The sequence below is a fragment of the Bison bison genome, unplaced genomic scaffold (assembly GCF_000754665.1).
Source record: "Bison bison bison isolate TAMUID 2011002044 unplaced genomic scaffold, Bison_UMD1.0 scf7180017864375, whole genome shotgun sequence".
Lineage (NCBI taxonomy): Eukaryota > Metazoa > Chordata > Mammalia > Artiodactyla > Bovidae > Bison > Bison bison.
In genome coordinates this window covers 590,902-605,041 of record NW_011494947.1, presented here as the reverse complement: position 1 = coordinate 605,041, position 14,140 = coordinate 590,902, and the positions used below count along the sequence as shown (strand labels likewise).

Here is a 14,140-nt window from a genome sequence, read left to right as displayed (position 1 = left end):
TGAGGTGAGCGTCCGGAAACCAATTCATTACTGGGACCTGCCCGCCTAAGAAGACACACCGGAAGTCCGCTTCGAACCCGCCCTCGAGCTGTCAGTGGGAGGAATTGGAGGAAGGGGCGGGGACCCGCCTATGACTGGTTTATTATTGGCAGAAAGGAAACCGGAAGGAGGGGGCCGGAACCCGGCTTCCTCTCGGCTCCTCATTGGCTAAAAGACTGGGCGTGGCCCTCTGGTTCTCATTGGTTAAAGTCTCACTGGGCGTATTTTACACGTCCTCCGGGTCCCTCGCGGGTTGGTTGATGAGATTGGCCTCTACCCCGCCCCTCGGGCGCCTCAGCTTATTATTTTACACAGAGGTTGGGCGTCCGCGCGGTCGTTTGCCGCCCAGCCTCCGGTATTCTTAGCGCCGTCCTACTCGAAGGCTTCGAGCCTCACGGAACTCAGGGATATAGACTACAGGCGAGCGGGGAGGGGTCCCCGGAACGATTCCTTCGCGGAACCATTGAGACGAGGCTTCCAGGAGCGTGTGGAGGGGACGTTCTCCCCCCACCCCCGCGGTGGGCCTGACTGGACTGGCAGGGATGGCGGCGGCGGCGGCGGCAGACGCTCGGCCGGGCGCCGCCATCCCGGTGGAGCTGCGGCGCGAGAGGCGCATGGTGTGTGTGGAGTACCCGGGCGTGGTGCGCGACGTGTCCAAGATGCTGCGGACCTTGGGCGGCGAGGAAGGCGTCTCCCGGGTGAGGAGTCCCCAGGGGAGCACTGAGTCGCGGGACTGCGGCTGAGGGGAGAGACCACCCCGGGAGGGATCTGAGGTTGCCTTGGCAACGGAGCTCCAGGAGGTTCTGGAGCGGCCAGGGGGCGGGGGTCTGATATGGGGGCTGCCGGGCGTAGACTGATTTCCCCTAGGATCTGAGGGAAGAGGGACTTCCTTGGTGGCCCAGTGGCAAAGAATCCGCCTGCAGAGCAGGAGACGCGCCTTTCGAAGATCTCTGGAGAAGGAAGTGGCAACCCACTCCAGTGTTCTTGCCTGAAAAGTCCCATGGACAGAGGAGGCCAGCGGGCTGCAGTCCATGGGGGTCGCAAAGAGTCGGACCGACCGAGCGACACAACAACAGACCTACATGAGAAGGGGAGGAGGGATTATGTTATTAGAGTTGAAGTGTAGTAATGTATGTGTGTTAGGCACACCGACTCTTTGCGACCCCACGGACTGTAGCCCGCCTGGCTTCTCTTCTGTCCATGGAATTCTCCAGGCAAAAATACTGGAGTGCATTGTCATTCCCTTCTCCGGAGAACTTCCCAACCCAGGGATCGGACTCTGGTCTCCTGCAGATTTGTTCTGCACCAGCTATATTTCTAGGTTCTTTACCTACATTCGCATCGCATCAGAACCCTGCCAGGTAGGGACTGTGGTTGTCCAGATTTTACAGGAAAACTGAAAAACTGCTTGTTCAAGTACACCCAGCAAACAGTGGAGCTGGGATGAATTCTTTACCTGGTGCAAAGCTGTATGTCAGTGACTTAAATGCACCAGGTCTTGAAGTGTCTCTGTTTTAGAGAGTCCTTCCCTGACTGCCCTTACTAAAGTGGCTGCTAGCAGTTCACCTGCTAATTCCAGTCTCAAGTTGTGTGTTAGAGTCTTTATTGTCTGTCTCGGAGAAGGCAATGGCACCCCACTCCAGTACTCTTGCCTGGAGAATCCCATGGACCGAGGAGCCTGGTGGGCTGCAGTCCATGGGGTCGCTGGGAGTCGGACACGACTGAGCGACTTCACTCTCACTTTTCACTTTCCTGCATTGGAGAAGGAAATGGCAACCCACTCCAGTGTTCTTGCCTGGAGAATCCCAGGGACAGGGGAGCCTCCTGGGCTGCCGTCTATGGGGTCGAACAGAGTCGGACACGACTGAAGCGACTTAGCAACAGCAGCAGCATTGTCTGTCTTGGACCCTTGGTTCTGAGATGATCAGCTCTTGTGGGTCCTGGTCTCTCTTGATCACTCTTGTCATCCGAACGTCCCTAATTGTGCCTGCTTCCAAAATATTGTTTGAATGCATGATTGAATCTTCACAACCATCTAGTGAGTTCAGTTCAGTCACTCAGTCATGTCTGACTCTTTGTGAACCACATAGTCAAAGGCTTTCGCATAGTCAATAAAGCAGAAATAGATGTTTTTGTGGAACTCTCTTGCTTTTTTGATGATCCACCGAATGGTGGCAATTTGATCTCTGGTTCCTCTGCTTTTCTAAATCCAGCTTGAACATCTGGAAGTTCACTGTTCAGGTACTGTTGAAGCCTTGCTTGGAGAATTTTGAGCATTACTTTACTAGCGTGTGAGATGAGTGCAATTGTGCGGTAGTTTGAGCATTCTTTGGCATTGCCTTTCTTAGAGATTGGAATGAAAACTGACCTTTTCCAGTCCTGTAGCCACTGCTCAGTTTTCCAAATTAGCTGGCATATTGAGTGCAGCACTTTCACAGCATCATTTTTAGGGTTTGAAATGGCTCCACTGGAATTCCATCACCTCTAGCTTTGTTCATAGTGATGCTTCCTAAGGCCCACTTGACTTTACATTCCAGGATGTCTGGCTCTAGGTGAGTGATCATACCATTGTGATTATCTGGGTTGTGAAGATCTTTTTTTGTATAGTTCTTCTGTGTATCCTTGCTGCTGCTACCGCTGCTAAGTTGCTTCAGTCGTGTCCGACTCTGTGTGATCCCATAGACGGCAGCCCACCAGGCTCCCTCGTCCCTGGGATTCTCCAGGCAAGAACACTGGAGTGGGTTGCCATTTCCTTCTCCAGAGCATGAAAGTGAAAAGTGAAAGTGAAGTCGATCAGTCATGTCCAACTCTTAGCGACCCCATGGACTGCAGCCTACCAGGCTCCTCCGTCCATGGGATTTTCCAGGCGAGAGTACTGGAGTGGGGTGCCATCGCCTTCCTCTTCTTAATATCTTCTGCTTCTGTTAGGTCCATACCATTTCTGTCCTTTATTGTGCCCGTCTTTGCATGAAATGTTCCCTTGGTATCTTTAATTTTCTTGAAGAGATCTCTAGTCTTTCCCGTTCTATTGTTTTCCTCCATTTCTTTGCATTGATCGCTGAGGAAGGCTTTCTTATCTCTCCTTTGGAACTCTGCATTCAAATGGGTATATCTTTCCTTTTCTCCTCTGCTTTTCGCTTCTCTCCTTTTCACAACTATTTGAAGGCCTTCTCAGACAGCCACTATGCTTTTTTGCATTTCTTTTTCTTGGGGATGGTCTTGATCCCTGTCTCCTGTACAGTGTCATGAACATCTGTCCATAATTCTTCAGGCACTCTGTCAGATCTAATCCTTTGAATCTATTTCTCACTTCCACTGTATAATTGTAAGGGATTTGATTTAGGTCATACCTGAATGGTCTAGTGGTTTTCCCTACTTTCTTCAATTTAAGTCTGAATTTGGCAATAAGGAGTTCATGATCTGAGCCACAGTCAGCTCCCAGTCTTGTTTTTGCTGACTGTACAGAGCTTCTCCATCTTTGGCTGCAAAGAATATAATCAGTCGATTTTGGTATTGACCATCTGGTGATGTCCATGTGTAGTATCTTCTCTTGTGTTGTTGGAAGAGGGTGTTTGCTATGACCAGTGCATTCTCTTGGTAAAACTCTATTAGCCTTTGCCCTGCTTCATTCTGTACTCCAAGGCCAAATTTGCCTGTTACTCCAGGTATCTCTTGACTTCCTACTTTTGCATTCCAGTCCCCTATCATGAAAAGGACATCTTTTTGGGGTGTTAGTTCTAGAAGGTCTTGTAGGTCTTCATAGAACCGTTCAACTTCAGCTTCTTCAGCATTACTGGTTGGGGCATAGACTTGGATTACTGTGATATTGAATGGTTTGCCTTGGAAACAAACAGAGATCATTCTGTCGTTTTTGAGATTGCATCCAAATACTGCATTTTGGACTCTTTTGTTGACCATGATGGCTACTCCATTTCTTCTGAGGGATTCCTGCCCACAGTAGTAGATATAATGGTCATCTGAGTTAAATTCACGCATTCCAGTCCATTTTAGTTCGCTAATTCCTAAAATGTCGATGTTCACTCTTGCCCTCTCCTGTTTGAGCACTTCCAATTTGCCTTGATTCATGGACCTGACATTCCAGGTTCCTATGCAGTATTACTCTTTACAGCTTCTGACCTTGCTTCTATCACCAGTCACATCCACAATTGGGTGCTGTTTTTGCTTTGGCTTCATCCCTTCATTCTTTCTGGAGTTATTTCTCCACTCATCTCCAGTAGCATATTGGGCACCTACTGACCTGTGGAATTTATCTTTCAGTGTCCTATTTTTTTGCCTTTTCATACTGCTCATACTGTGGTGCTGGAGAAGACTCTTGAGAGTCCCTTGGACTGCGAGGAGGTCAAACCAATCCATCCTAAAGGAGATCGGTCCTGAGCGTTCATTGAAAGGACTGATGTTGAAGCTGAAACTCCAATATTTTGGCCACCTGATACGAAGAAGTCTTTTCATTTGAAAAGACCCTGATGCTGGGAAGGATTGAAGGCGGGAGGAAAAGGGAGCAACAGAGGATAAGATGGTTGGATGGCATCACCGACTCAATGGACATGAGTTTGGGTAAACTCTGGGAATTGGTGTTGGACAGGGAGGCCTGGCGTGCTGTGGTCCATGGGGTCACAGAGAGTCAGACACGACTGAGCGACTGAACTGAACTGAACTGTTCATGGGGTTCTCAAGGTTTGCCATTCCGTTCTGCAGTGGACCACATTTTGTCAGAACTCTCCACCACGATCCGTCCGTCTTGGGTGGCCTACACAGCATGGGTCATAGTTTTATTGAGTTAGACAAGGCTGTGGTCCATGTGATCAGATTGGTTAGTTTTCTGTGATTGTGGTTTTCATTCTGTCTGCCCTCTATTGGAGAAGGATAAGAGGTTTACGGAAGCTTCCTGATGGGAGAGACTCACTGTGGGGGAGACTGGGTCTTGTCCTGATGGGCAGGGCCATGCTCAGTAAATCTTTAGTCCAATTTTCTGTTGATGGGCAGGGCTGTGTTCCCTCCCTGTTGTTTGACCTGAGGCCAAACTATGGTGGAGGTGATGAAGATAATGGCACCTCCTTCAGCAGGTCCCGTGCATGCACTGCTGCACTCAGTGCCCCCAACCCTGCAGCAGGCCACTGCCGACCACGCCTCCCCCGGACACTCCCGGGCAAGTCTGGGGCACTCTCTTGTGGGGTCACGGCTCCTTTCTCCTGGGTACTGGTGCACAAGGTTCTGTTTGTGCCCTCCCAGAGTGTTTCCCAGTGCTGGGTAAGTTATGGCAGCTCTATGTTGGGGGTAATGACAACCTCATCCAAGAGGGCTTATGCCATACCCAGGTCTGCTGCACCCAGAGCCCCTGCCCCTGTGGCAGGCCACTGCTGACCCGGATCTCCCCAGGAGACACTGAAACACAGTTTTGTGAGTTAGGTACCATTATTATGCCCATTTTTTAGGTAAAGACACAGGAAGAAAAGTTGGGTCAAACAAGCCCCTACATAGTACAGTAGGAATTTAAACACATACATGCCTCCCTCTGAAGTCTGAACTCTTAATTCTGCTTCCTCATCCTTTATGAATATTGAAAAGCCTTGAACCTGTCATTGAGCACAGGAGGCTCGTAGCAGCCCAGTCATTCACGTCTTGCTCTCTCACCCTGACTTACTGACTTCCTGTGGCCTTGACAGGGTCTGTACTGCTGCTAACCCCAGGGATGTTTGTACCCAGGTACAGGGTGAGCCCTTTGGGGAAAAGACAGGTCATTCATTCATTACCTTCCTGTTTCTTGTGCACCTACTCTGTGCCAGGCCCGCATCTAGGGTCATTCCCGGCACAGCAGTCTAATAGACCTGTTCCCTGATGATAGGGGCTCTTTTTAACCTTCTTTCCCTAGACGCTTCCTGAACGCCTGCTAAGGGCCAGGCTGTGTCCTGGGTGTTGGGGCGCCAGCAGGTAGATGACCTTGGCCTAGGGGACCTTCTTGGTGCTTTCACATGCACACAGCAGACACTGACTGGTCCCTCTTAGCCCGTGTGGGACAGGCATTCCTGTATGGATGACACAGGTAGCGTGTTTGCCATGACTTAGGTGCCAGGCTAAGCGCCTTATATATATGTTCTCTTAGTCATCGTAAGAATCTGATCAATGGGTCCTCCTATTACCATTTTAAGGAGAAGGAGTCAAGCCTGGAAAGGAGGAGTCACACAAGTCAGGGCCAAGTGTTTGGTACTGATTTCACCTCCTTCGGACCTTGGAACATTTGTAAATGAGGCTGAATACTAGGACCTTTTTGGGTGGGTAGTTCCTGACCCTAGACAAGTCATGAGGCTCCCACCCAGACTCTCCATGGTAGACGCGGGGCTGACACCGCCACGAAGTGCTCCCGGAAGAATGGCGGTTCCCTGCACTGACCAGGCTTTGCTTAACTGGCAGTTATTGTCTCTAACTTTGCTGCTTTACAACCTTTTAGAAGAAAGAAAGAGTTAGTCGCACAGTCGTGTCCAAATCTTTGCAACCCCATGGACAGTAGCCCACCACACTTCTCAGTCCATGAGATGTTCCAGGCAAGAATACTGGAGTGGGTAGCCATTCCCTTCTCTAGGGGATCTTCCTGAGTCAGGAATGAATCCTGGTCTCCCACATTGCAGGCAGACTCTTTACCATCTGAGCCACCAGGGAGGCTTTAGAAAGGAAGAGGCTGTCCTATGTTCTCTACCAGATAAAAGCTGAGATCCTTGGGTTTGGAAAATAAGTCTTTTGGGAATTAAAAGCCTAGAACACAAAACAGAAAAAGCCTCCTGGGTCCCCATCGGGCCTTCACTGAGGGAGGAGCTGCCCGCTCCTCAGCCGGCCTCCGCGTCACTGTCTCCTTTGGCCTTACCGCAGATCTACGCAGATGCCACCAAGAGGCTGGAGCTTTACTTCCGGCCCAAGGACCCCTACTGCCACCCCGTATGTGCCAACCGCTTCAGTACCAACAGCTTGCTGCTCCGGATCAAGCGGAAGACCAGGCGACAGAGTGGGGTGCTGGGGCCTGAGGCTCGCCCCCAGGTCACGTACGACATAGAGAGCCTTGGAGTCATCTCCACCGTCTTCAAATTTCAAGGTAACTGCGAAATGCTTTCTTCCTGTGCTGGGTTATTTCCGGACCTGTGTCCCTCGTGCCTGTGGGGGCTGTGTGGATCATCTGCCCGTGAAGGGGGCCGGGCTGTGCCCAGGCGTGAGGGGAAGGCAGAGCGTGGGCCCCGTCCAGGAGGCAAGGTGCCCTCACTCCAGCCAGCAGCTCCCTGTGGACCCTGGGCTCTTGGCCGCTGGAGTTCTCTGAGACATCTCACGTTTAAAGCCATTTTGTGGGGCCAAAAGAAAAGGTCCACAGGCCTCCAATTTTCAACCCCACCCCCTCCCTCGTATTTGGGGACCTGTGAGTCTTGACCGGTGCTGGTCTTGTCTCCCTTCTGAATCCTTCCCAGATCACTTCAACCCCTTGGGACCTCATGTCCTTTGACCTCTCAGCCAACTAGATGTGTCCTGCAGGGTCTTCACAGGGGTGAGGCGTGGTGTAGGGAGGGGAGTCATGCCTGCCTGAGCCTCCCTGGGTGTGCTTGTCTGACAGTGGGGGCCCTGAGCCCTATAGCCGCCCATGGGGATTCGGGAGATGGTGCTCTCAGAGAGCCAATCCAGGCGCACGAGAAGCACTTGGCGAATAACTAAGTCTGGAGCGTATCTGTGGTGGCTGTTGCAAGTCTAAGGCAGAAACTGAAAAAATTCTGGAAATGAATAATAGAAAGTGTGCGAAAACTAAAACAGGCCTTGGGACCCCCACACGGCGGGTGTTTTGAACATCCATCGCTGGTGGATGTGTCTTCACCAGAGAGGGCTGTCTTTCCCGGAATGGGGCTCTCCCTGTCATGTGCTTTCCTCTCTCTAACCGAGCCGGCAGTTCCCTGCTCAGTGTGTGTCCTAGACCGGCAGCATCAGCCTCACCTGGAGCATGTCTCAGGTCACGCACGGTGCAGCTCGCACATTCCTGACCCGGACTCCGTCCTCAGTGTCATGTAACCCGCCCCTCTCCCCCATAATGTCTCTCCAGGTGACTCGGAGCACCCGGGGCCGAGCTCCCAGAAGCGACTCAAGGGGGGTGGTTTCAGCTCCTGCCACTCTTGCCCAGCAGCCTCTGCCGCAAGACCCCGTCAGCGCCCCCAAGCAGATGTGGGCCTTGCGTGGCAGCTGCCAGCGCCTGGGTGGTGTTAAAGGGCGTCCGCCGCCTGTCCACCTCTCTCCCCAGGGATGTCTGACTTCCAGTACCTGGCGGTGCACACAGAGGTGGATGGCAGGCAGGTGTCCATGTACGACAAGGTGCTCATGCTCAAGCCCCAGAAGGAGAGCTTCTTCCACCAGGACCTGCCGCTCTACATCCCCCCGCCCATCTTCTCCAGGCTGGACACGCCGGTGGACTACTACTACCGCCCAGAGACACAGCACCGGTGAGCGCCCCCTCGGCTGCCGCCCGCAGCTCGGGATCGGGGCAGGGCCCTGTGCTCAGAGGGCTGGACTCTGCCACCCACGGTCAGGGGGCCAGGGCAGCCGGCTCTGCTCAGGCCCATGGCCCCAGTGCCTCCAAAAGCAGAGCAGCTGGTGACCAGGGGGGTCAGGAGCCTGCCCTGGTCCCTGCATCCCACCCAGAGGCCTTGCTTAGGGCTGTCCCCACACCATGGAATGTCGATCAAGATGTCGCCTCAGGACTTGAGGGCCGATCGCCAAAAGTGTGTTCCTGAAAGTGTGGAGAGACAGACCCCTCGTACCCGGGGGCAGAGAACGAGGATGGTTGACTTTTTTAGAAAGCGATCTGGCAGAGTTTATTACAGGTTTATGTTTGGCCATACCACGCGGCTTAGGGGATCTCAGTTCCCTGACCAGGATCGAACCCATGTTCCCTGTAGTGGAAGTATGGAGTCCTAACCACTGGACCACCAGGGAATTCCCCTACTATGGTGTTAAATGTTCTTTCCAGTCGACCAAGTGGTTCTTGTAGGAATTTGTCCCATAGTGATTCCCACCTCGGTGCTCAAAGATACACTGACGAGAGCGTTTCCTGGCTGGTTGTGGGCAGGAAGCTGGGAGGACCTGGTGTAGTGGGAGAGCCCAGGCTGGCGGGGGCCTGTGTGCGGGTTCTGGGCCTGTGATCCCACAAGAGCCCCGACCTCCTGCTCCAGCCTCTCCACCTGATAGCAATAGTAACAGTCCCCGTGTCTCTGCATCGTTAGAGAGCTGCATGATGAAGCCCCTGGGAATACTCAGCACAGTGAGTGCCGGCAGAGTGTGATACAGTGGATAAGCGGGTGGTGACCAGTCCGTGAATAGGCACCATGCAGTTACTTAAATGATGACCTGTCTGTGCCAGGGAGGACCACACGGCCTGTACCAGACCGGCTCCATGGGCCGACGTGGCTCATGTCCAGAGAACCTCACTAGAGCAGACTGCATGCTATAAAAATAAACAGAGTGATAACAGAAGCCTGGGAAAACCGGGAAGATTGGGCCCAGACAGTCATCTCTGGAGGGGCGGAAGGACGAGAACCTTCTTTTCCCTCATCAAATATTTCCATCAATGAGCACTGCCTGCCTGGCAGGGCCCAGGCCTCCCCTTGGAGCCGGGGTTGGAGGGAGCATGACAGGTGGCTCTGTATGGGCCCAGCTCGGGAGCCAGTGGAGACGTGGGGTGACTAAGTGGGCAGCGGGGGCCAGTGGGCAGGCGTGTGTCTTGGAGGAGACAAGTGGGGAGTGGGCTGTTGTGGACCATGAGTGGGGCATAGCAAGGACTCTTGGGGGGTGTGACCTTTGAAACAGAGCCAGGCAGGTGAAGGTCCGGGGAGGGACGGTGTAGCAGACCCGGGGGCTGCTGCCGGCCCGTGCAGAGGGCTCGTCTAGGGGCGTTGTCCCTGAAGCCGAGAGACTGGTGGGTGAGGCTCCTGCAGACCCCGCGGAGGAGCTTAGGTTCTGCCCTGAAGAGAAAGGGGAATTGTTCTCTTCCTTCAAAAAATGCATTCTGAGGTGTTCCAAAAGGAGAGGGGGCTGTCTGGACACCCCACCCACGTCACCAGCTTCAGCCATTCACAGCCTTCCGCTGCTGACTTCCTCTCCCCCTCTGCCACCCCGGCGTCACAGCGTGTCCTCCAGAAACAAGTCGGCATGCACCTCTGCCGGGAAGGACTAAGGCAGCCACAGCCCCAGCCACAGAGCAAGCGAATGCAGCAGTGTCCATAACGTCATCCTGGCCCCGGATGTCTGCCCCGTTGTCTCCAAGGCAACTTGAGAGCCAGGCGAGCGTCGCCGTCTCTCAGGCCTGTTGAGCCCGTCATCCCACCCCGTCACCCTTTTTTCTGATCGCAGGAGTAAACTGTGCTTGTTAGAAAAGACCATGTTTATAGACATGTTTAACTAAAAAGAATCAAGTCCATCCCCTCCCGCTGAAAACTCTAGCCTGTGCAGTGACAGAGTTTTCTGTGTGTATGTTATACTCGGTGTAAGAGTTTTAAAATTTGCATATTTCTAAAATGTTTTAATTATTTTCCTCCCACAAACATTTTACTCCTAAGTCAGAAACAAACACAAATATGTCCAAGAAGAAACTAGAGCACGCCCTCCCCCCACACTGCTGGCCCTGGCGCTGGCTGGCGGCATTGGAGCCACTCCTCTGTCCCCCCGCCTCTGGCAGGGGGACTGGGGGAGAAAGCCAGCTGCCCTGGGACCCACGGGCCCTGTTTTTCTCCTATGTGGTTTATCGATTTTCCGGCACATTGAAAGAACCTGCCTTTTCTCCCAGGGCCGCTATCGATTTTTCTGCTCTGCTGACCTTCCTGGGTACCGAGGACTGGCCGAGGAGGCCTGGCATCCGCCTCACTGGCCTGCCCTGGTCCGGGGAGGTTCACCTTCCTAGATGACCCGTGGACCCCTGACGGGGTCCCTCCTCCTTGAGGCAGTTGAGGTGGGGGGAGCCAGCAGAGACAGCCAGGCAGGGCCCTCTCCCTGCAACTGCCGTCGGGCCTGGAGGGGCCGCCAGGGGCTTTCCTGCTCGGGTGTCTGGGGCTTCAGGGAGCTGTCTTTGAAAACTGGACAAATTCAGGGGGTTTCAGATGGAGTCATGCTTTTGAAAAAAGGCACAGGTTCGATCCCGTCTTTATAATTCTGTTTCCCAAAGTGAAAAATCACTTTGTTGTTCTTTGTAAATATGCAGATGGTGTGTACTCATGGAAAACGAAGTGAAATGGAAACAGATTTAAAAGGGAATAATCCCCTGTGTGACATCCAGGATGTACTTTGAAAAGTACTTCAAAATAACGGAGTGGGTGGGGTGGGGCCCGGATGGTGTGGAAGTGGCCATGTGATGGCAGTGGTGGGAGCTGATGGGGGGCGTCTGGGGGTCCCTGGGGCTGCTCCCCTGCTTCAGCGAGGCCGGACGCTCCGACTCCCGCCACAGAGGGAGGCACTCGGAGCCTCCTGGGCAGTGTTGGCCCCTGGGTTCCGTGCTCATAAAGGCAGGCCCAGCATGGCTGCTGGCAGCAGAGCGCTTTTTCTTTTTTAATTTGTTTCTAGTTGAAGGATAATTGCTTTACAATATTGTATTGGTTTCTGCTATAAAAACAGAGCCCTTTTTAAAAAACCTATTTTTATTCTTGGCCGTGCCACGTGGTTTGTGGGATCTTAGTTCCCCAACCAGAGATGGAACCTGTGTCCCCTGTAGTGGAAGCAGAGTCCTGTTAGCCTCTTGCTCTGTGATGAGACCATTTGGTAGTATCCGTCCTCCCTTCACTGCGGTATCGTTGAGATGCTTCCAAGTCAGGGACTCAGGCTCCATCTCAGGCGGCCAGACAGTGGTCGGTGCCACCACCACCCGCCCAGCCTCCCTGGGCTGGCATCCCAGCTCTGTCGCCTCGAGCTCTGGCTCAAGCAGGTCTCCAACCCCCGTGGCTGCAGGGACTTGTGGAAGTTGGGTCCTTCGTTATGGGAAGATGGAAGGACCGTTTCAAGGGTTAGATGAGTGAGCTGTGACATCAGTAGGCACAGCCGGCAGAGGATCCATGGTTCCTGTGTGGCCACACCTCCACTGATCCCCACCCCCGCCTGACAGACGCTGGGCTGTTCCCAGCTTCTCACTGGCTGGATGGTGCCGTGACAAATGGACACGGCTGTGAGGTCACCAGCCTCTGGGACGTTGGGCCCAGCTTCAGAGCCTCCCTGAGCTCTCTGACTTGCTGCCCCTTCGCCCCCGGCCAGCACCAAGGCCCTCCCCTCGCCCAGCTTCTAGGGGAAGCACCCAGACGTGGGCTGCCAGTGTCCAGCCAGGCCCACGCCGGGTGCCCTGCCTTCAGCTCTCTCTCTGCCCTTAGGGAAGGCTACAACAATCCTGCCCTCTCGGGCGAGAACCTGATCGGCCTGAGCAGGGCCCGGCGCCCCCACAACGCCATCTTTGTCAACTTTGAGGGAGATGAGGTGCCTGAGCGGCCGATGGAGGCCGCGGTCCAAACGTGGAAGAAGGTCTGCACCAACCCCGTGGACCACAAAGTGGAGGAGGAGCTGAGGAAGGTGCGCCCCGCCCCTCTGCCGCCCCCTGTTCACCCGCTGGGCCCCGTGCTCGTCTCAGACTCGTTTATTAACTCGCAGGAACCATTCACCTCCAGATGCTGTGTCTAAGGCTCTGCCAGTGCACGCCCTGCCTTCCCAAGGCTGAAAGTGTTCTTCAGCCTCCTCCAAGGTCCCCTGGGGGTCGGCGCAGTCCAGGCATGACTGCAGCCTGGAGCTCCGGGGTCCCAGAAACTTCCTTCCTCCAGTTGTTGGCCAGGACACACATCAGCCGGGGCACCTGCTGCGTGCCAGGCCCAGCCTTTCCTCCCCGTTAGAGTCGGCTGGCCAGGTGGCCCTGGGAGGAAGAAGCCTTCCGCCTGGCCCGAGTCACTGGGTCAGGGGACGTGGGGCCACTCTTCTGCGCGCAGCCCAGCCTCCTCGTGGCTTGGGGCCACTCCTGCCCTGACCCTCCTCCACCTGCCAGCCTTCCACAGCCCTCCCCTGGGCTGGGCCATCCCCAGGGCCTCCTCACACCCCAGCTCAGGCCTCTGCCTCTGGGGCTGCTCAGGGTCCTGGAGCTCTGGCCAGGCCCGCTCTGGCCTTTGGTCCTCTGCCTCCCCCGTTACCCTTTGACGGTGCCCCTCGTGGTCCTCCCAGGACACTCGGGCCCAGCTGCACTGGACACGTGCTGGGTGCACAGGCCACTTCCGAGTGGGGGACGAGCAAGCGCGCTGTGGCTCTTGCAGGCGGCTCCCCACCGGCTGCCCCTCCTCTGGGGCCGGACCCTGCAGGGGGCCCTGGGGCTGGCGGGCAAGCTGCCTGCCCTCCTCTCAGCCTCTGCTTTGCCCCTCCAGCTGTTTGACATCCGTCCCATCTGGTCACGCAACGCTCTCAAGGCCAACATCAGCGTCCACCCCGACAAGCTCAAGATCTTGCTGCCCTTTGTGGCCTATTACATGGTAAGGGTCTGCCTACCACCCTGGGTTCCTGCCAGGGTCATCCTGATCCCAGCACCCGCTGGACGGCTTGTTACCGCCCCTGCAGAGGCCCTCCCCAGCCTCCACGGTCACATGTCAGCCACACTGGGGTAACTGTGGGATTCAAGACTGATTACGTAACTTGGAAATAAAGAGATTGTACGTTTTTAATGGCCTTGAGCTGAGAGCTTTCCAGGACCAGGGGCTGTGGTAAGTGCTGTGTGCACAGCCTCTTTCTTCTCTGCTGGCGCGGCAGCAGGGGCATTGTTCTGGTGAGGATGCTAGGCTTGGCCTGGGAGCTCGACATGCCAGCGTCCTGCAGCCAGCATGTGGCAGAGCTCCTGGGGGCCTGCCCACAGTGCCGCCTGCGTTCACTCATTCTCCCGGGTCGAGTGGGCTTCAGTGTGCAGCAGATGTACCTCGGACTGAGTCCAAGAGGGCACGGAGATGGGGGTGTCATTGTCAAGATTCCCCAAGGGCCCACCAGGAGGCACTCCTGCCGGCCAGGGGTTGAACGTGGGGCCCTGCGAGGGCAGGCAGATGATGTGACTGTGATGGCAGGGAGG

General features: G+C 54.8%; 1 protein-coding gene across 4 annotated transcripts in view; it reads left to right on the top strand.

Annotated features, from left to right (window-relative positions):
- Positions 1-324: 324 nt before the first annotated feature.
- GTF3C5 (general transcription factor IIIC, polypeptide 5, 63kDa) overlaps positions 325-14,140 on the top strand; it is a 19,040-nt gene continuing 5,224 nt past the window's right edge. For all 4 annotated transcript variants that reach the window (XM_010856765.1, XM_010856764.1, XM_010856763.1 and 1 more), the window contains exons 1-5: positions 325-737; positions 6,922-7,141; positions 8,321-8,519; positions 12,423-12,618; positions 13,452-13,556. In XM_010856765.1, the coding sequence (XP_010855067.1) occupies positions 582-737; positions 6,922-7,141; positions 8,321-8,519; positions 12,423-12,618; positions 13,452-13,556 (876 nt within the window). In that variant the 5' untranslated portion in view covers positions 325-581. The remainder of the gene's footprint in view (positions 738-6,921; positions 7,142-8,320; positions 8,520-12,422; positions 12,619-13,451; positions 13,557-14,140) is intronic.